The sequence below is a fragment of the Panthera onca genome, chromosome E3 (assembly GCF_046562875.1).
Source record: "Panthera onca isolate mPanOnc1 chromosome E3, mPanOnc1 haplotype 2, whole genome shotgun sequence".
Lineage (NCBI taxonomy): Eukaryota > Metazoa > Chordata > Mammalia > Carnivora > Felidae > Panthera > Panthera onca.
The window spans coordinates 39,352,119-39,371,160 of record NC_138354.1 but is presented as its reverse complement, the minus strand read 5'-3'; the positions used below and the strand labels follow the sequence as shown (position 1 = coordinate 39,371,160).

The following is a 19,042-nucleotide window of genomic DNA, read 5'->3' as shown; positions in this document are numbered from 1 at the left end:
GATCCGCCCCTCCCCCCGCCCCCTCCCGGGTCCTAGGCGCCCGAGCCTCCGCCCGGGCCCCCGGATCCTAAACGTCTGGCACCTGCGGCGAGGGGGGCGCGGGCCGCGGACGCCGAGACCCCCGCAGACCGCGCGGCGGGGGGACCAGCGCCCCCGGGCGCCCGCGGAGCAGGGGCGCGTCCCAGCCCCCCGCCGCGGGGGGGCTCCGGCAGGGCGGGAGGGGGAGGGGCGCCGCGGAGCCGCCCCTCCCCCCCCCCCCCCCCCCCCCCGGGCCCGGCCGCGGCGTGCGGAGAAAGGAGAAACGAGCCGTGCCCGGGAGAGTCCCAGCGGAGCCGGCTTCTGGGAAGAGAAACTTGCGGCCGGGGGAGGCACGGGGGGCGCTCGGTACGGGCTCCTCGCCGCCACCCCCCACCCGCGCCGCCCGCGCTCTCGGAAGCGCCCGGAGGAGGGTCTCGGGGTCCGGCTGGTCGCTGCCCGCGGGCCGTCCGAAGACTGGGCTCATCCGGTGCGACAGCCCTGCCCCGCCCGGGGGGAGGGGCCGGGCCGGCCCGGGACCCAGAGGCCGCCGCCGCGCACCCGGAGAGGCTGCACCGCCGCCCCTCCCGTCCCCTCTCCGGCCTCCCGGGACCCGCAGCGACCCCAGCCCCCCCCCCCCTCCACCCCCGGGCCCTCCTCTGGACGCCTCCGTGTCCCCCGCGTCGGGCCCCCCTGGGTCCCGGCGCCCCGTCCTCCTGCCCACCGCTCCCACCTCGCGCAGGGCTCCCCGGGCCTCTCCCGGCCCCCGACCCCCTGCCCCGGGTCCCCGGAGCCGCCGCGGTCGGGCCCCCCCCGAGCCCCGCGGACATGCTCGGGCTGCTCGCGCTGCTGCTCCCGCTGCTGCCGCCGCCCGCGCGCGCCCAGGAGCCCTCCGCGCAGGACGTGAGCCTGGGAGTGGTGAGCGCCGGGTCTGCGCGCCCCTGGGGAGTGCGGGGGGCTGGGGGGGGGGAGGGCGCCTGGGTCCGGAGGAGGAGGCTGGGGGCTGATTCCAAGTCAGAGCGCCGGGGGATGGGGTCTGGGGACCCAGATTCTCGGACCCATGAGGTTTGGGGCTGGGATTTGAAGATCTATAAAGGGCTCGGGGCGGGGAGGTGGAGACCAGGACCGATGGATCTAGGCAGAGCCCAGGGCTGGAGCGACCGGACTCTGAGAGGGACAGCAGGCAGTCGCCGGGGCTGGGACCCCCGGGCTCTGGGTGGCTGGCGAGGGGTGGGGCTCCCAGGATGGAGACGGGAAGGGGGAGTCTCTCGCACTCTTCCCCCCTTCACCTGTTCCTTCCTGCGGCCTAGGACTGGCTGACCCGCTACGGCTACCTGCCACCACCCCACCCTGCCCAAGCACAGCTGCAGAGCCCTGCCAAGCTGAGGGATGCTATCAAGGTCATGCAGAGGTTTGCCGGGCTGCCTGAGACAGGCCTCCTGGGTAGGTAGACGCAGCCCCGCCTGCCCCCGCCCTGCCCCTGCACCCAGCGGTTTCTAAACCTCCCCACACACCTGAATCCCAGGAGCTATGAAAACGCTGATCCCCGGGACCAACCCAGGAGGTTCTCAGGCGTTTCTTTTTAGTAAATAGTTACTAAGAGTCTCTAATGGGTAAGGCCGTTTCTGGCTCTACTGGTACAGTGATGGACAAAGCAGAAAAGGTCCCTGCTCTCATCCCTCTAGAGAGAGAGAGACAGACAGATCAAGACTCGAAATATGCCAGGTCATTTCAGATGGTGATTCGTGTTTTGAAGAGAATAAAATGCTGGTCAGGGAAGATCCCTCTGAAAGGGGTCATGGGTTGAAGGGAGCTCGTATGAGACAAAGAACCCATGGGACACAAATAAGAGGCGTCAGCCATGGGAAGATGGAGAAGAGTCCCAGGCAAGTGCAAAGGTCCTGTGGTAGGCATGGGATGCAAATAAGAGGAGCCAGCCATGGGAAGATGGAGAGAGTCCCAGGCAAGTGCAAAGGCCCTGTGGTAGCCACAAGGTGGTGTGCCTGTAATGAGAGGAGGATTGAAAAGCTAAGCAAGAGCCTGACTGGGGGATGGGGAGGGGGGGTGTGATGCTTGAAAGACGTTTGGGTTTGATTACAAGCATGATAAGCAACCACCAGAGGATTTGAAGGAGGGAGACAACTGGACTGAATTTACAGTTGGAAGCTTCCTCTGGTTGCTGATGGAGAATGGAGACCAGGAAGGAGGGAGCTGAATTCAAGGTGCATGTTTTGGAGGTAGAGCTGAGAGGCTCGTCTCTTGGGTAAAATGGGGAAGAAGGGAACCGAGGGCGCACTGGCCGGCCACAGGAGGAGATAGGACCTCTGTGTGCCCTGTTCCCCGCCGAGTAGTGTTTGCATCTGTACGTGCTCGATTGCCCTTTGTCACCTGACCAGTGGTCAGCTTTGACCTTCACTTGAAGACGAGGGGACAGCTGGGAAGGGAGCCGAGCTAGGACAGAGGATTCCAGGCAGGTCTAACCTGGGAGACCAGAGACCCAGCCCGCCTGGTGAGGACTGGGGACCTATGGTGTCAGGTGTGGCCTAGGGGGCTCCAGCCTCAGACGAGTCCACACGGCACCCCATGGCTCCTTTCCGCTGGGTCCCATCACCAGGGCTCAGGGAAGCAGGACCCCAGACCCCAGATCCGAGCACCGCATGGAGGCAGCAGTCCGTCCAGGGCCCGGTGAAGGCTGGGGCGCTGTCCTGAAGAGCTGTGTTGTCCTTTGGGATGAGCTGGCTTCTGGAACTGGGCAGCCTGTGTGCAAATCCAAGCGGCGGGGCCCTCTTGCGCCCGCGGTTCGGCCTCCCTGAGCCTGTTGGTCCCTGGAGAAGCGGCTGGGTCCGTGACTAGAGCCGGTTGTCCTCCTGCTGATCCCCTTGCCCCGCAACCCCTCCCACAGACCCGGTGACCATGGCCACCATGCACAGGCCCCGCTGCTCCCTGCCTGATGTGCTGGGGGCGGCAGAGCTGGTGAGACGTCGTCGCCGGCGCCGGCGCTACGCCCTGAGCGGCAGCGTGTGGAAGAAGCGAACGCTGACGTGGAGGTAGGAGACGGTGTCCTCCCCACCCTGGCCCGCCGCCTGCCGGGCCCAGCCTCCAACGGCTGCCTTCTGTCTCCCCAGGGTGCACTCCTTCCCCCAGAGCTCGGCACTGAGCCAGGAGATGGTGAGGACCCTCATGCACCACGCCTTGGCCACCTGGGGCGTCGAGTCAGGCCTCAAATTCCAGGAGGTGGGCTTTCAGAGCCCGACGGAGCCCGACATCGTCATTGACTTTGCCCGGGCGTACCACCAGGACAGTTACCCCTTCGACGGGCAGGGAGGGACCCTAGCCCACGCCTTCTTCCCCGGGGAACACGCCATCTCTGGGGACACGCACTTCGACGACGAGGAGATCTGGACTTATGGGTCAAAAGGTACGACCTTCCGAGACGTCCCCTCCCCGAGTCTGTCTGTCCCTATGAAATCACACGTATCGACGGACGCTGTGTCCGTTGGGTTTCTCTAGAGCGACAGAACCAGTAAGTAGGATGCTCGTGTGTGGGCGCGCGTGTGTGTAAGTGATTTATTTTAAACAACTGGCTCGTAGGATGGTGGAGGCTGGCGAGCCTAAATCTGTAGGGCAGTCCTGCAGGCTGGAAATTCAAGTGAGAGTTGATGTTGCAGTCCTGAGTCCGATGTCTGCAGGCCAGGCCGGCTCGCCTGAGACCCAGGCAGGATTTCTGTGTTGCGGTCTGGAGGCAGAATTCCCTTCTCCCCCTGGGAAGCCTCAGGTTTGCTCTTAAGGCCTTCAACTGATGAGACCAGGCCCGCCCACCGTGGAACACGATCTACTTTACTTGCAGTCAACTGATCGTAGATGCAGAGCCCATCTACGCGATAACCCAAACAGCCACACCTGGCCTGGTGCTCGGCTAAACAACTGGGCGCCACAGGCTGGCTCAGCGGACACACAGAATCGCCTATCACAGAGGCCTCTCGGGGGTCCAGCTCCAAGCTGGAGCTGAGGACCGAGAGATGTGAAAGCAGCCGTGCGCAGCAGCTGAGTCAGAAGGGTAACCGGCAGTTGCTACACACGGTGATGCGGCTGCGGAAAATCATAGCAGAGGAAGTCCCGGAGAACCACGGCCTCGAGCGGAGGCCCGCCCAGAACCTTTGACGGATGGGGCTTCCTAGAAGTGGTGACTTTGTTCATTCCACACATGTGTACCGCGTGCCCACTAGCCCACCAGGTCCCGCTGTCCCCGAGTGCGTGGGGGTGCGGGGAGGGCGCAGAGGACAACGCGCAAGCCAGTGAGCTGGCTGACACAGGGTAGTCAGGGCTAGTGGCACAGGGGTGAGGGTGGGGGGGGGGACATCTGGGGCAGGAAGGCAGAAGGATGGTGTGAGGAGGGAGACTGAAGAGGAGTGCAGAGGCTGGTATGCCCCATGACCCAGAGGGCCTTGGAAGCAGGGGGAGGGAATGGGAGGGATGGAGGGCTCCACATTCTGGAAATACCACTGGCTGTGCTGGGGGGCGAGATAAGAGGCAGGGAGGCAGGAAGCTGTGGCAGGGTCCGGGGAAGAGGTGGATGAAGGTGAGGGGGCGGAGGGCTGTTTAGTCGGATGGGCAGGGACTGGGATCCGACTGGATCCTGGCGGCAGAGGGGACGGACAGGAAGGGGTCTTGTTCATGGCCGTGGGAGGTGCCGCAGGAGGAAGAGCCGGCCCTTGGAGGGCAGGGTGACTTCACGTTGGCCTCGGGTTTGCACTGCTTGCGGGCCCTTCCGTGCAGGCGGTGCATTAGCGGTTGAGTGTCTTGCTTTAGAACTTGGACTTCTCTGGCTTAGGTCAGGTTCCCCAGAAGTGGAGCTCGCGTTGAAAAGTCTTGTGCAAGCAGTTTCGCAGGGTATGTTCTCAGGGGAAAGGGAAGCAAGAGAGGGCTGGGGAAGGAGGCTTAGCCAGGACAGTGGTCTCAGCTGAGAGGAGCCTGAGCTCAGGAGCATGAATAGCTCACAGGGTCGGTCCTGCCTGGGGGCTAGGGTTCCAGCTCTTCCAGTCTTAGCAATCCGCCATTGGCTGCGAGCTTCCCGTGGCCTGGAGGCTGGCCAGAAGGGAGAGCCATCTTCTGGGGAGGGGGGCAGCCAGAGGATGGGCGCACAGGCTCTGTAGGGTTTGGGCGGGGTGCCCACAGCATGCACAGACCTGAGGCTGTGTCACGCAGCATTTAAGCATGCCGGCTTGAAGCGGAACTCAGGTTAGGGCTCCTCTGCTTGCCACGCATGTAAGTTTCTTGACCTCGATGTGCTCAGTTTCCTCGTCTGAGAAATGGGAGTTACAACAGTACCTGCTGGCAGGGTGGGCTTGCGGATTTAATAAGTAATTGACCTACGGCTGTCAGCACAGGGCCGGCCTGAAGTAGCGCTCTGTTCATTGCCAGCTGCTATGAGCTGGGCCTCGTGGCAGATTAGAGTCAGTGGTACTCGGGGGGTGGCTAAGGCTCTAGGAGGAAAGTGTAGAACGTGAGGGTCAAGTATGGAGCTGTGGAGAGCCCCACAGTTAAGGGGAGGGTGGCAGGGGGGAGGGATCAAAGGAAATGGAGAAAGAACGGGCCCACAGGTGACCAAGAACTAGAGCAAAGAAGGAAGTGGTCACCAGTGGGAAGGGCAGCAGGCCAGTCCAGTAAGTTACATGGGCCTAGGTCTGATCATCTGGGGACAAAGTGACCTCGGTTGCCTGCAGCCTTGGCAGGTGGGGGAGGAGTCCCGACCACAGTGAAGTCAGACATGAGAGGGGTTGAGGAAGTGAGCTCTGAGTTTAGACCACTGACCACAGAACTTGCTAGGGAAGGAGAGGGGTGTGGATGGGGGCAGATACAGATACGGAGAGGTACTGAGGTGATTTAGGATGAGGGTCTTGAGCACTTAGTGATGCTGGATGAGCCAACAGAAAGAAAGAGGTGTGGGATGGATGGATACATGGATGGATGGAAGGAAGGATGGATGGATAGACGGATGGACACATGGATGGATGGATGGATAGATGGATGGATGGATGGATGGATGGATGGACGGATGGATGAATGGACAGATGGATGGATGCATGCATGCATGGACGGATGGATGGATGAATGGACAGCCGGACGGATGGATGGATGGATGGATGGATGGATAGATGGATGGGATGGATGGATGGATGGATGGATGGATGGATGGATGGACGGATGGACAGATGGATGGATGGATGGATGGATGAATGGACAGATGGATGGATGCATGCATGCATGGACGGATGGATGGATGAATGGACAGCCGGACGGATGGATGGATGGATGGATGGATGGAAGGATGGATGAATGGACAGACATACACAGGGATGCAGGGATGGATGGATGGGTTCTTGTCCTACAGGAGGTGAGCGAAGCCGGGGCCTCACATAGGGCAGGGCAGGAGATAGGAGGTGAGCACGGGGGAGATACAGCTGTCTGCCCGGGTGCACAGGAAGTTACAGATTACATCGGCCGGCCTGTGTTGATGAAATAGGAAACACATCTGACCTACTTGTCCTCTTAAGAGTTAGGACTGGAGCTGGGGAGCAGCTTGAGGGGCTGTGGGCTTGGAATTGAGGCTAGTGGGCAGCTCAGAGGAACTGCCTGGTGAGGTCTAGAGCAGGACTGGGAGGAGGTATCGATGACCCTCGGAGAGCGGCCACCGGGAGTCTTGTGGACTGGGGCTGAGGCTGCAGTTGTGCAATTCCCCCAGCTGCATGGGGGGGGGGGGTAAAGGGTGCAATGACGGGTGTGGCCAAAGGGGGAGGAGAAGAGGGAAGGAGGAGGAAAGAGATCCACTTGTCATAAACACCCAACTTCCTCCAGTTTCTCAGAAAAGGGACTCAGTGCAGTAAGAAAACCCACAGTCCACACGGAGACCTGTCAGTACGGATGCGTTTGGACCAAGGTCAGGTGAAGTCGCTGCTGAAAGGCACTAATTGGCCATACTGTCATTTAACCTGACCGCCCTGTGCCTCAGTTTCCCACCCGTAAAATGAGGCTGGAAGGAAGAGGTTTACGAGACGTAAATGACGGCCCGTGTCACCCCTCGCTCACCCCTTCACGCTCACATTCTCGTCCAGCAGCCTTGAGGGGCTGAGAGAAATTTGCTTTCCGACTCACCGGGTCACTTCCGCCTTCAACACTGCTGACCCTGGTTAGAGATTTCCACGCGGCACATCAACATCTGGGCAGCTGCTCGCCTCTCTTGCTGTCTCGCTCCCTCGGCCTCTCGGGGCTGGAGGAGGAGCCGGCGGGCAGCCGCTGGGTCGATGAGGAGCTGGGGTTCGGCCAGCAGCTGGCAGTGGACACAGGCTCCCTCCTGGCGCCCAGGCTGGGTCCCCGAGGACGAGGCTGTGGTCAGAGAGGGTGGGAACGAGGCCGGCCGCCAGGGCCGAGAGAGCCTGCCTGAGGAGCCGTCTGAAGCTGGGGAGGGGGGAGGCTCCCGGAAAGGTGGATGGGGGTGTGGGCACTAGAGGGGCGTGCGTGGGAGGAGGGAGTGGAGCACCATGAGCGTGGGAGAGGGGCGAACGTCTTGGGAACCCCGGGCCAAGGAGACTGAGCGACATTCCTTGTGGGTGGGGGCATCTGGCCCCAGACGGCATCCCGAAAGAGGGAGACTCCAAGGCTGGGGCTTCCTCCGGAGACCCGCGTGCACCCCCAGGTTCCCGCTTTCCCCAGAGTGTTTCCGAGTGCATGGGCTTCCTTTCCTGGGGACCAGGACTACGGCAGGAAGGCCACCCCTTCCTCTGTCCAGGCCATCTCCTTCTGCCCCTTCCCTGACCCGTTCTGCGGGTCTCCGGTCCTGTCCCCAAGTGTCCAGAACTGCCAGACCAGGCTACTAGAAAAAAACCTCCCGAGTAAGTGAAAGCACCCAGGAAAGACGGTGACTCGGGGAGGGGTCTGGGTGTGGCCGTGTCTGGAGGGTCTCCCGCTGTCCAGCTGTCCCTCTGCCCGCAGGCCCCCCTCCGGGGGCTTCCTGGCCGCCTTCTTTTCTGGCATGGGGGAAGGGTAGAGCTCGAGCCCAGTCTTCCTCCTTCCCCAGATGGTGAGGGGACGGACCTGTTTGCTGTGGCTGTTCATGAGTTTGGCCACGCCTTGGGCCTGGGCCACTCCTCAGCACCCGACTCAATCATGAGGCCTTTTTACCAGGGCCCGGTGGGCGACCCCCACAAGTACCGCCTGTCCCAGGACGACCGGGAAGGCCTACAGCAGCTCTATGGTACAGGGGCTGGGGACCGGGGACGGTGGCTTGCCCTGTGGCCTCATCAGCAGAGTCGGGGGACTCACGCCTCTCCGGCTCTCTCTCCACAGGGAAGGTGCCCCAGACCCCGTACGATAAGCCCACAAGGAAACCCTTGGCTCCTCCTCCCCCACCCCCTACCGCGCCCCCAGACAGGTGAGTGAGGGGGGTGACCTCCCTACCTCGGCGTGGTTCTTGGTGAGGTGGGCTTGGTAAGAGTCCCTACCTCACGGGGCTCTTCTCAAGGGTAAGTGAAGACACTAGGAGCCCCGACCCCTCTCTGCTCACCTCTCCTTTCCATTGTAGCCCCTCTCTCCCCACCCCTGACCGATGTGAAGGCAATTTTGATGCTATCGCTAATATCCGTGGTGAAACCTTTTTCTTCAAAGGTGAGTCATCTTAGATCTCCCCTGACGACATGTAGTTGGTGTCCTACCCCTTTAGGATGACCCACCAGTCCTGTGGGGTTTCCCAGGATTCGGGACTCTCAGTGCTGACAAAAAAAAAAAAAAAAAAGGAAAGCCCTGGGGGTGCCTGGGTGGCTCAGCCTGTTCCTTTAAGTGTCTGACTCTCGGTTTGGGCTCAGGCCACGATCTCATGGTTGGTGAGTTCAAGCCCCACATGGGGCTCTGTGCCGCTGGTTGGGAGCCTGGAGCCAACCTGCTTAGGATCCTCTCTCTGTCTCCTCTCTTCTTCCCTCCCCAGCTTGCTCGCTCTCTCTCTCTCTCTCTCTCTCTGTCTCTCTGTCTCTCTCTCTCTCTAAAATAAATAAATAAACTTAAAAAAAAAGAACTTAAAAAAAAAGGAAAGTCCTAGGAGAGCTGGTCACTCCAGAGCCCCTGCACCCGTGAAATCCCGATGGACTTCCTCGCCCAGCCGCCAGAGGGAGTCCCAGCACCCACTCTGAGCGAGAAGACTTTTTTTTTTTTTTTTTAAATAAAGGAGCGCTTCTTTTTTTTTTTTTTTTTAATGTTTATTTATTTTTGAGAGAGCGAGGGAGCCAGCAGGGGAGGGGCAGAGAGAGGGGGAGACACAGAATCCGAAGCAGGCGCCTCGGTGAGAGCGTAGAGCCCGCCTCGATCCCGCGAGCCCTGAGATCATGACCTGAGTCCCCCCAGGCACCCCCTGGAGGGAGAAGACTCTGGTCATCTCGGGCCCCCGTGGCCACCCCTCCCGCCCCCCCCCCCCCCCCCACAGGCCCCTGGTTCTGGCGCGTTCAACCCTCGGGACAGCTGGTGTCGCCCCGGCCCGCCAGGCTCCACCGCTTCTGGGAGGGGCTGCCCGCCGGGGTGAAGGTCATCCAGGCCGCCTACGCCCGGCCCCGGGACCGCGGCATCCTCCTCTTCAGCGGTGAGCGGGCGCCGGGGCGCGGTTGGGGTGGCGCCGGGGGCGGGGTGGGGGGCGCCCCTGCTCACCTGCCGCCCCCCGCGCCCCGCAGGCCCCCAGTTCTGGGTGTTCCAGGAGCGGCAGCTAGAGGGCGCCCCGCGGCCGCTCACGGAGCTGGGGCTGCCGGCCGGAGAGCAGGTGGACGCCGTGTTCTCGTGGCCGCTCAACGGGAAGACCTACCTGATCCGGGGCGGGCGCTACTGGCGGTACGACGAGGCGGCCGCGCGCCCGGACCCCGGCTACCCCCGCGACCTGAGCCTTTGGGAAGGGGCGCCTGACGCCCCCGACGATGTCACCGTCAGCAACGCAGGTGGGAGAGGGCGCGGGGAGGGGCTGGGGGCCCCGGGGACGGGGAGAGGGGCCCTCCTGGGGGTTTCGGGGAGCCCTCAGGAGGGACGCGGCGCGGCGGGAGGGGCAGCCTGGACCGGCCCCTGACGTGTCTCCTCCCTGCCCCGCAGGTGACACCTACTTCTTCAAGGGCGCCCACTACTGGCGCTTTCCCAAGGGCAGCGTCAAGGCGGAGTCCGACTCCCCCCAACCCATGGGCCCCAAGTGGCTGGACTGCCCGGCCCCCAGCGCCGGCCCGCGCTCCCCCAGGCCCCCCAAAGCCACCCGGGAGCCCGGAGCCTGCAATTGTCAGTGCGAGATCAATCAGGCCTCAGGGCGGCCGTCGCTGTCCTTCCTGCTGTCCCTTCTACCCCCGCTGGTGGGGGGCGTCGCCTTCAGCTGAGGGGGACGGTCCCGGGGCGGGGCTCATGCGGGTGGAGCTTCGCCCTGGGGACGCGGGCAAATGGCTAGCCCTTAGACTGGACGGGCCATGTGCTCACCCTCGCCGTTCCAGCACCCCCCCTCTCCCCCTCCCCCCCCCCAGCCCCACCCCCACCCCCACCTTTGTCCTGGCTGCGCCACGCGCTGCCCCTACAGGAAGCTCTTTTTCCCGGAAGAGCTGGTGCTTCTCAGCAGCCTGTGACTATAGCCCTGGCCCCACGTGGCAACAGGGGCTCCTCATAGCGGCTCCCTGGCTGTTTGGGGCTTTAGAGGACTGGACAGATTGGGGCCACTGAACCCCAGCCCCTCTCTCCACCCGCTGCTCCGAATTTCCCAGAAGTGTCCCACTGTCCTGCTTCTGCAACGTCCCAGGCAATGCCACGTGGATGGGGACCCCAGACCCAGCCCTCAAGTTACCCCTGAGCGCGAGTGTGCCATATCCTGGGTGATATCAGTGGCCACCCAGACGACCCTCCACAACCGAGGCCCCTGTGGACCTCCTTTCTGGTCACCATCTTGGACCCAGAACAGTCCCGGTTCAACAGAACACCCTCCAATCCCTAAAAATCCGCTCAGTCCCTCCACACTGGAGTGTGTACCGCTTCCCGCAGGGAGAACTCTTGGGTTCTCCGCGGCTCAGTGCTGTGAAGACAGTGGACTGAGTTCCCTCTCCACCCAGGGGTCACTGCTTCCTCAGCACCCCTGGGTGATGAGTGGGAGGGCCACCTCATTCACCTCCCACTCCTCCCCGAATTCAGGACCTACATCAGTGCCTCTGGAACTGCACTTCTGGAATCTTCCACATCAGAATCCCCTAGGGAACTTAAAAATGCGTATCCCATGCCCTCACCCTGAATCACTTGGGGGTTGGGGCCAGGAGTCTGCGCTCGAGTAAGCTTGGGGGGGCAGCCCTGATGGGCGAGGGGGCCGGGACGACAGCTGTCATCTCTGTCTTGTGGTTTTTCTGTGTCTCTGAAGTGTTCTCCCTCCCAGGGACCAACCTGAGCACATTCTCTGCAGAATCAGGTCGATGGCCTTGCTCGAGTAGGATCTATCCCCTTTGGGTGGAGCCTCTTAGGGGCCACTTCCTGGGTTGCCGTCGGCCCACAGTGCTGCCTGGGGCTGAGGCTGCGGGCCGCTGTCCCAGCGTGCAGGGCCCTCCCTCGGTCAGGACAAGCTGACCAGTCAGAGGGCAACAGCCAGGTGTCTTCAGCCAACCCGTGACCTGAGAATTCCAAGCCACCAGAAAACCCGAAACCCGGGCCTCTGTCAGGATCCTTTCAAAACACATGGAGGAGGAAACTTATATTTTAAAAGCTTATGAGCCCCACACAGGAGGACAATGCAGGTGACCCGAGAGAAAGCCCTTCGTTTCTCCTGAGCACAGATGGCTGCGGGGTGAGTTCGGTGGCAGGAGCTTGACAGACCTGAATTGCTCTGTCTTGTAGCAGAACTTGGGATTCAGAGTTGACGGGCAGTGGGGTGACAGACGGAAAGAGAATGAGTGGGAGGAGGGAACAGAGAGAAACTCAAAAGTCGGCTAGGGGACCTCAGAGGAGGGCCATCCAATGTGAAATCTGGGGCTTCATTTAGTGCTACACGGAGACTTCTTCTCCAGCCTTTAAAAATATATTAAGGGTGCCTGGCTGGCTCCGTCAGAACAGCATGTGACTCTTGATCTCAGGGTTGTGGGTTTGGGTTTGAGCCCCACCTTGGGCACGAAGCCTACTTTGGAACAAAACACTTTGTCTGCGGCACCTGGCTGGTTCCGTTGGTGGAGTCTGAGGGTCTTGATCTCAGGGTTGTGAGTTCCAGCCCCACGATGAGTGTAGATATTACTTAGAAGTAAATCTTAGGGGGAAAAAAAAATATATATATATATATATATATACACACACACACACACACACACACTTAAGTATACTACAGAAAAATGCCAGGTCAAATTGATTATTTTTATCGTTAAAATGGTCCCATAATCAAAATGTAAAATATTTGTGCTTCAAAGGACACCATTAAAAAATGAAAAGACCACCCACAAAACGGGAGAAAATATTTGCAAAGGACATACCTTTTTATTTTTTTTTATTTTTATTTTTTAGAAATTTTTTAACGTTTATTTTTGAGACAGAGAGAGAGAGAGCATGAACAGGGGAGGGGCAGAGAAAGAGGGAGACACAGAATCTGAAACAGGGTCCAGGCTCTGAGCTGTCAGCACAGAGCCCGATGCGGGGCTCGAACTCACGGACCGTGAGATCATGACCTGAGCCAAAGTCGGACGCTTAACCGTTTTTTTTTTCTTTTTATATATTTTATTTTATTTTATTTTTGCAAAGGACATATCTGACGAGAGGCTCGTATCCAGAATATATAAAATACTCTGACAACTTAATAAGCAGAAGGTAAATGACCCAATTTAAAAACGGGCAAAAGATCAGAATGCACATCCCTCCAAGGACAACGTACAAGTGGCCGACAAGCCCACTAAAAGATGCTCGACGTCACTAGTCATAAGGGGAATGAAAATCAAAACCACACGGGGATACTATTTCACACCCACCAGGGCGGCTAGAATCAAAAACCTCATAGTCGGCATGGGCGAGGATGTGCAGAAACGGACCATCACGCGCTGCTGCTGGGGATAGAAAAGGGCACAGTAACTTTGGAAAATCGTCTGGTGGTTCCTCAAAAAGTGGAAAACATAGTCAGTTACCATAGGAGCCAACAATTCCCCTCCTAGGTGTGAACCCAAGAGACCTAAAAACAGACATCCGCACGGAAACTTGTCCACGGGCGTCCACAGTAGCGTGATTCGTAATAGCCAAAAGGTGGAAACAACCCGAATGTCCATGGACGGACGAGTGGATGCGGGAAGTGGCACGTTCATACAGCGGAGCGTTCTTTAGCCCTCAAAAGGACTGAAGCGCGGGTTCGTGCTACAACCCCGAGGAATTGAAAGCCCCGTGCTAAGTGCAAAAGGTGGCCACATAAGGTCACACGGCGTGACCATCTCTATGTGATTCCATGTATATGAAACGTCCAGACCAGGGAACTCCAGAGACAGATAGTAGATGCGTGGGTGTCTGGGTGGGGCTTTGGGATCGTTGGGGGGGGGGGGGTGCTGGCTCGCCTTTCTGAGGCGACGAAAATGTTCTGAAATTGGCCTTGACGGGTGCACGTTTCCGTGCGTTGAATTATACGCTTCAGTGGGGGAGTTGCGTGTGAATTGTTTCTCGCCAAAGCTGTATAGAAAATGGTGCAGCCTGCCGTGACGCAAAATGCTTGCAGACGGTGGTCTGCGAGACTGTCACGGAGGGGCCAAGCGTCTCGTGGGGTCGGGGGGCCGTGCTTCCCGAGAAAGAAGCCCAGGACTGTTACCTGCAGCCGCAACCTTTTCTCTCCCCACCTGGAATTTAAAGATGGCTCAGGGAGGGATCTGGACTCCGAGGTTTGCACAGGGCGTTTCAGACCGTTGATGGGCTCCTAAGGGGCCAGGAGACACCTGCTGGGGTCTAGTCAATGCAAGTGAGACTTGCGCCAAGGAAATATGCTTTACAGTTCTGTCCTTCTGGGGGCCCCTCAGGAGCCCAGGTCCTCGTGTTCGAGTCCTAATCCCCGGGACCTCAGACGGTGACCTTATTTGGAGATAGGATCTTTGCAGAGGGAATCAAGGTAATGAGGTCATTGGATGGGCCCTAATCCGGTGAGACCGGTGTCCCTATAAAAATGGGAAGTTAGCGGACAGACGCGCATGCTAGGAGAATGACATGAGCACGAAGAGGCCATCCGCAGGCCTGGGAGAGAGGCTGAAACAGGCCCTTCCCCCACGGCCCTCGAAGCCACCACCCTGACCACCCTGCCGAGGCCTTGATCGGTTTCGCGGCCCCAGGCACCGGGCAGCCCTAGTGTCGAGGTTAGACACGGCTGTGGTGAAGCGGGGGGACTCTGGGCCAGAGTAGGGCGAGCCGAACTGGGGGTGACCCCAGAACTGCTCAGGGCTGGCCGGGACATGGTGCCCCTCGGCCCCAGGAGGGCTCGGGATAGTCTGGCCAGCTGACCCTAGGCCCTCAGCTCCTACTGAGGGCTTCACCCTGTCCCGTGGCAGACAGGCATCACCTCCAGCCACCCCTGCAGGGGCCCCTGGGGCAGTCTGCTCAGCTCCCCTCCCCTCCCCACCCCTCCCGGTGGGGCCACCTTAGGGATCTTGCCAGCCCTGCTCTGCCCTGGGCCTGGAGATGCTTAGAACATTCTCTGGACTTTGGAGCTGGGGTATGCTCCATTTCAAGTGAGCTAGTCAGCATTCCCCAGCACCTTACTTGACCCTCAACAGGATGACTTCATTTTCCAGAGCCTGGGAGTGCTCCGATCTGCTTTCACCAGTCTGGACTTTCCCTCTGTCTTTCCCTGTCTCGGGCCGGTAAGGTTGAGAAAGAGGCTTGTTCCTGGGCTCTGAAGTTCCCCACCTCAGCTCAGAGAGCGGAGGGGGCACAGCCAGAGGGCCCTGCCCACCCCCTCCCAGGCGGTCTCCCTGTCCTAGCTTCTGTCTCCGTGTGCCACACACGTGCGTACACACACACACACACACACACACAGCCTCACATCCTGCCTCCAAGCCAGGCTCCACCCTCCCCCAGCCTCTCCCTCCTCCCTCCTCCCTCTTAAATCAGAAGCTCTCTCTGGAGCAGAAGCATAGGCTGGGAGAATCTGTGTGAGGTGACCTGGCAGCCGGGGGAGGAGGCTGCAGCCAAAGCGACGTCCAGTGGGGGGTGGGCTGGCGGGGAGGCCTCTTCCCTGAACCCTCTAGCTCACACCTGTTCCTCCCCGCCAGGCCACAGCCCCCAGAGCCCTGCGCCACCATGTGGTCCTCCAAGGTGAGTGAGAGCAATTGGAGGGGTGGGGGGGCCCCCCAGATTCCACTTCCCCGCTGTGTGTCCCCCTCTCCCGCTCGCGCTGGCCGCCAGACCCCCTGATCTCTCCGCGTGCACCTGGCTCTGTCCCATTCTCCTAGGCCAATGGGGGAGTCCACTGGGGAAGCAGGGGGTCAGAGGCATGTGACCCGTGCACTCAACAGGGCCCCAGGCTCATAACCACCCCCGGCTTACTTTGTTGAATGCTCTCTCACTGCCTGAAATTCTGAATAATTATTGACAGCCACACCGTTTCATTTTGCTGTGAGTCATTCACTTTAGAGAGTGGGTCCCGATCGTGGGGCCAGATTTCCGGTCTGGGGGCAAACAACGGGGAGAGGGTCTGCGTGTGTGTCTGCTAAGGATACTGAGGAATGCTGTGTATGAGGGCAAGGGGGTGACTCCAGGAGCTGGACCCGATGCGTTGGTGGCGCAGCTGGGGCATGGAGGGTCTATAGGGCCAGAGGCGCCGATCCCGGGTAGACCCTGTCCCGATACCCTGGAAACCTGGGGGCGGGGAGGTCGTGCTTTCCTGCCAAGTTTACAAATTCCTCCCTGCCTGGGCCTGCCGCCCAGGACCTTGGTGTCTGTTCCTCCCTTTTGGGGTGCCCGGTCACCTCTCCCACCCCCGTTGTGAGGTTGGCCACAGGCTCCGGGGCCCTGCGGGATTTGTCATAGTGGACTCTGGAATGACCCCAGGCTCGGTGGCCACGCCCAGTTTGGGAGCCCGAGTCGGAGAGCAAATTGTTCCCTGCGGCCAGCGCCCCCCGATTGGGGTGACAGGCTGGTGCCATCAGGGACTCAAGAAGCGTGGAGACGGGTGCCTCACAACAGATATTTGCCCAGAGCCGTGGACGTTCCGCGTGTGGCAGGGACTGCCCCGTGACCAGGGAGCCGGCACCAGGTTTGGTGGAGACCCGTGATGCCGTGTCCGGGCCACCCTGCGCTTCTGTGGGGCAAGCCGAGGGTCCGGGCAGGGGAGGTGGGTCTGCAGAGCCAGCTGTCAAGAGCTGCATACCTGTCACCACCTTCGAGAGCGCCGTCCCCGCCAGCCCGTCCCTTGGCCAGCCCGTCAGCCAGGACAGAGAGGGACAGGTATTTGGTAACACAGTGGATCCTGAGCACTCTGGGGCAATGCTCACCCATGCGTGTGCACATGCATGGTGAGGGTGTGTGCGTGTGTGTGTGTGTGTGTGTGTGTACAGCAAGTGTGGGGGGTGGCAAGGTCCCACGTGTCTGAGTATCACTGTCACCCCCACAGGTGGGCAGAAATCCTATTGAATTTATGAGGCACCAAATGGTAAGAAGCTCTTCCTAGTGTGTGTCTGGGGGAGACAGGGGGACCTGGGTCCTGCTGTGTAGAGCTGAGAATGTTCTGGGCCACCCAGGGCCCCCGGAGGGGGAACGATGAGGCCTCTCTCACTTCCGCCTCTCCTCTCTGCACAGCACCAGCTGGTGGACATCTTCTGTGACAGGACCCAACACCAATCCCAAGGAGCACAGGTGGGTCGCCGTGGCCCCCACTCCCATGCACTCTGCAGCTGGGGTCGTGTGGGTGGTTTCACAATGACCACGATGACGGTGAGGGTGATGGAGATGCTACCTCGGGTCTGCTCACTCCTTACACCTGGGCACCTGCTGGCACACTCTCCTCGTTCACACCCGCGTGCAGGTGAGGGCACAGGTGAGAAATGCAGAGGCCCAGGGAGGCTTAGGAAGGTGATCAAGTCACTGCGCATATTGATGACAGAGCGGGGATGCCAGATACCTGGTCCCCAGGCCCCCTGGGCTGGACCCAGTGATGGGGGCCTGGTGAGCAGACAACAGGTGGGGGCTTGGGGGAGAAGACTGCGGGCGGGAGAGGCTGGGAGGATTTTAAACCAAGTGATTTCCCCCCCCCCCCCCAGCAACAGAGGCTCAGTCTGGGAGAGGTGGAGGTGAGTCCCCCCCCCCCCCCCGCCGCCCCCACCAAAGCTCCGTCCCCAGGGCTACAGCCAGGTTATCGTTATTGGGTCTGGGCTCCTGGCTCCCTTGACACTCCCCTGGACGCATGGAGGCCACAGACAGGAGCCGATCTGGAGCTCCGAACCATCCCCTCTCCCCAGGATGGCTTCAACGAGATCATGCTGGAAGCCGTGGACCTTCACCATGATCAGAACGACGACGAGGTGAGTGTGAGACGCCCGTCGCAGCCCTGCCGGTGGGGAGGCAAGGAGGGGCTGAGCCCCTGGGTGGAGTCTTCTCGAGTGTGGAGAGCCGGGCTTCTGGCTCCCAGACTCTCACACAGGCGGGGAGGCCTCAGCCGGGGCCAGGACCCGGGCCGCGTCTTCCCGGTGGGACCCCGCACCGAACGGCACCCCCGCCCCTGCAGGAATCCAGTCCGTTACTTCCCGAAGTGCGGCAGGAGCTGCGTTCCAGAGTCTTGAGGTCCTCCGTCCTTGACCTGGAAGAGAAGGAGCACCCCGAGGTCCAGAAGACTGAGGAGAGCTTTTGTGACAGAGCCCTGAGGTTGTTCCGAAGGCTGCTCTACCAACTGCAGCTGAAGTGGCAGGCCGCGCTGGCGTGGGTGAGGGAGAAGGTGGCCGCCGGCCTTCAGGCCTTCTGCGACGCGGTGGAGGCCGTCTGGAGCGCCTTTAACAGCTTCTGCACCTCAGTGGCTCAGGTGTTCAGGAGCGCCGTCCAGGCCTAGCCCGGCCCTCCCCGGCCGCTTTCCTTGTCCGGGTCCGGCCCGTCGCCCTGGCTGTGGCGTCCTAATAAGAGTTGGCTGCGGGCGCCCCGGGGGGCTCAGTCGGTTAAGCGTCCGCCTTCGGCTCAGGTCATGATCTCATGGTTCATGGGCATGAGCCCCGAGCCCCGTCGGGCTCTGTGCTGACAGCTCGGAGCCTGGAGCCTGCTTCGCAATCTGTGACTCCCGCCTCTCGCTGTCTCCTCCCCAGCTCCTGCTCTGTCTCTGTCTCTCAAAAAATAAATAAGCGTTAAAAAAAAAAAAGTTGGTTGAATCAAACTGAGTGCCTGTTTGCTGGACGGGAGGCAGGAGCCCCCGGTGGCTGGGGAGGGGGCAGGACCCCAGGGAGGGGGGGTCCACCTGACCTCTATAATCTGTACATGGACACGAGTGACAACTGGCCTGTGGAAAGGGCTGGAAGTTTTCTGGCCTGCGCGTTGCCTGACGCTGGGGCAGCAGGGAGCTCAGGTCTGAGGCACATCTGCCCCTTGGCTTGTTTTTCTGACCTGGCTCTTCATCCTTCACCAGGCCATGGAAACTCCTTGGCTTTGAGGTTGGGGCAGAGGCGGGGGAGGGAGGAGTAGGGAGGGGGAGGAGGGTTCACCCCTACCTGGACCAGAGAGAAGGGCAGCCTAGGGCGGGACAGGACTCAGATCTCTGGCTCAGGCCTCCTGGGAGCCTGCAAATGCAGAAACTGGGGAGGGGGTGGGGGGAGGGGAGCCAGGAGCAAGGCCAGGGCAGGGAGGGGGTCGGCCCAGCTCACCATTTTTGAGGCCGCTTCCCTGAAGCTCCCCCCTCCCCCACTGACTTCCTGCTTCCTGCAGCTGCACACAGATTTTTGCATTGAGGTGTCTATCCGTGAACAGCAGCTGCTGAGATAGAGCTGGGGGGGGGGGGGCCGTTTCCGGGGCCCTGACCTGAGGACAGAGCAGGAAAGGGGACAGGTGTGGTGGGGTGAGGGTGGGGTGC

General features: G+C 60.7%; 2 protein-coding genes across 5 annotated transcripts; both read left to right on the top strand.

Moving 5' to 3' along the window:
- The first annotated feature begins 299 nt into the window (after nt 1-299).
- MMP25 (matrix metallopeptidase 25) lies at nt 300-12,487 on the top strand. The gene is made up of 10 exons (XM_060648247.3): nt 300-933; nt 1,326-1,458; nt 2,918-3,062; nt 3,141-3,433; nt 8,090-8,266; nt 8,359-8,443; nt 8,594-8,676; nt 9,485-9,637; nt 9,726-9,983; nt 10,132-12,487. The coding sequence occupies exons 1-10, from the start codon at nt 844-846 to the stop codon at nt 10,401-10,403; spliced, it is 1,689 nt and encodes a 562-aa protein (XP_060504230.1). The 5' UTR covers nt 300-843; the 3' UTR covers nt 10,404-12,487.
- On the top strand, nt 11,741-18,342 carry IL32 (interleukin 32). Of its 4 annotated transcripts, none has more exons than XM_060648249.3 (8): nt 11,741-11,839; nt 15,270-15,312; nt 16,195-16,443; nt 16,610-16,648; nt 16,795-16,851; nt 17,256-17,285; nt 17,454-17,516; nt 17,720-18,342. In XM_060648249.3, the coding sequence occupies exons 1-8, from the start codon at nt 11,829-11,831 to the stop codon at nt 18,035-18,037; spliced, it is 810 nt and encodes a 269-aa protein (XP_060504232.3). In that variant the 5' UTR covers nt 11,741-11,828; the 3' UTR covers nt 18,038-18,342. The 4 variants fall into 4 exon arrangements, with proteins under 4 accessions (XP_060504232.3, XP_060504235.3, XP_078296316.1 ...); XM_060648252.3 differs by lacking the exon at nt 11,741-11,839 and adding an exon at nt 14,865-15,154; XM_078440190.2 differs by lacking the exons at nt 11,741-11,839; nt 16,195-16,443 and adding an exon at nt 14,865-15,150 and having other exon boundaries at nt 15,268-15,312; nt 17,720-18,341.
- The last annotated feature ends 700 nt before the right edge of the window (nt 18,343-19,042 follow it).

Bases quoted from the DNA above. Each gene is read 5' to 3' on its own strand.
- IL32 (XM_060648249.3), top strand. The intron at 16,649-16,794 runs GTAAGAAGCTCT...CTCTCTGCACAG, and splicing joins AATTTATGAGGCACCAAATG to CACCAGCTGGTGGACATCTT. The intron at 17,286-17,453 runs GTGAGTCCCCCC...CCCTCTCCCCAG, and splicing joins TCAGTCTGGGAGAGGTGGAG to GATGGCTTCAACGAGATCAT.
- MMP25 (XM_060648247.3), top strand. From the start codon at position 844: ATGCTCGGGCTGCTCGCGCTGCTGCTCCCGCTGCTGCCGCCGCCCGCG. The intron at 8,444-8,593 runs GTGAGTGAGGGG...TTTCCATTGTAG, and splicing joins CCTACCGCGCCCCCAGACAG to CCCCTCTCTCCCCACCCCTG. The intron at 8,677-9,484 runs GTGAGTCATCTT...CCCCCCCCACAG, and splicing joins TGAAACCTTTTTCTTCAAAG to GCCCCTGGTTCTGGCGCGTT.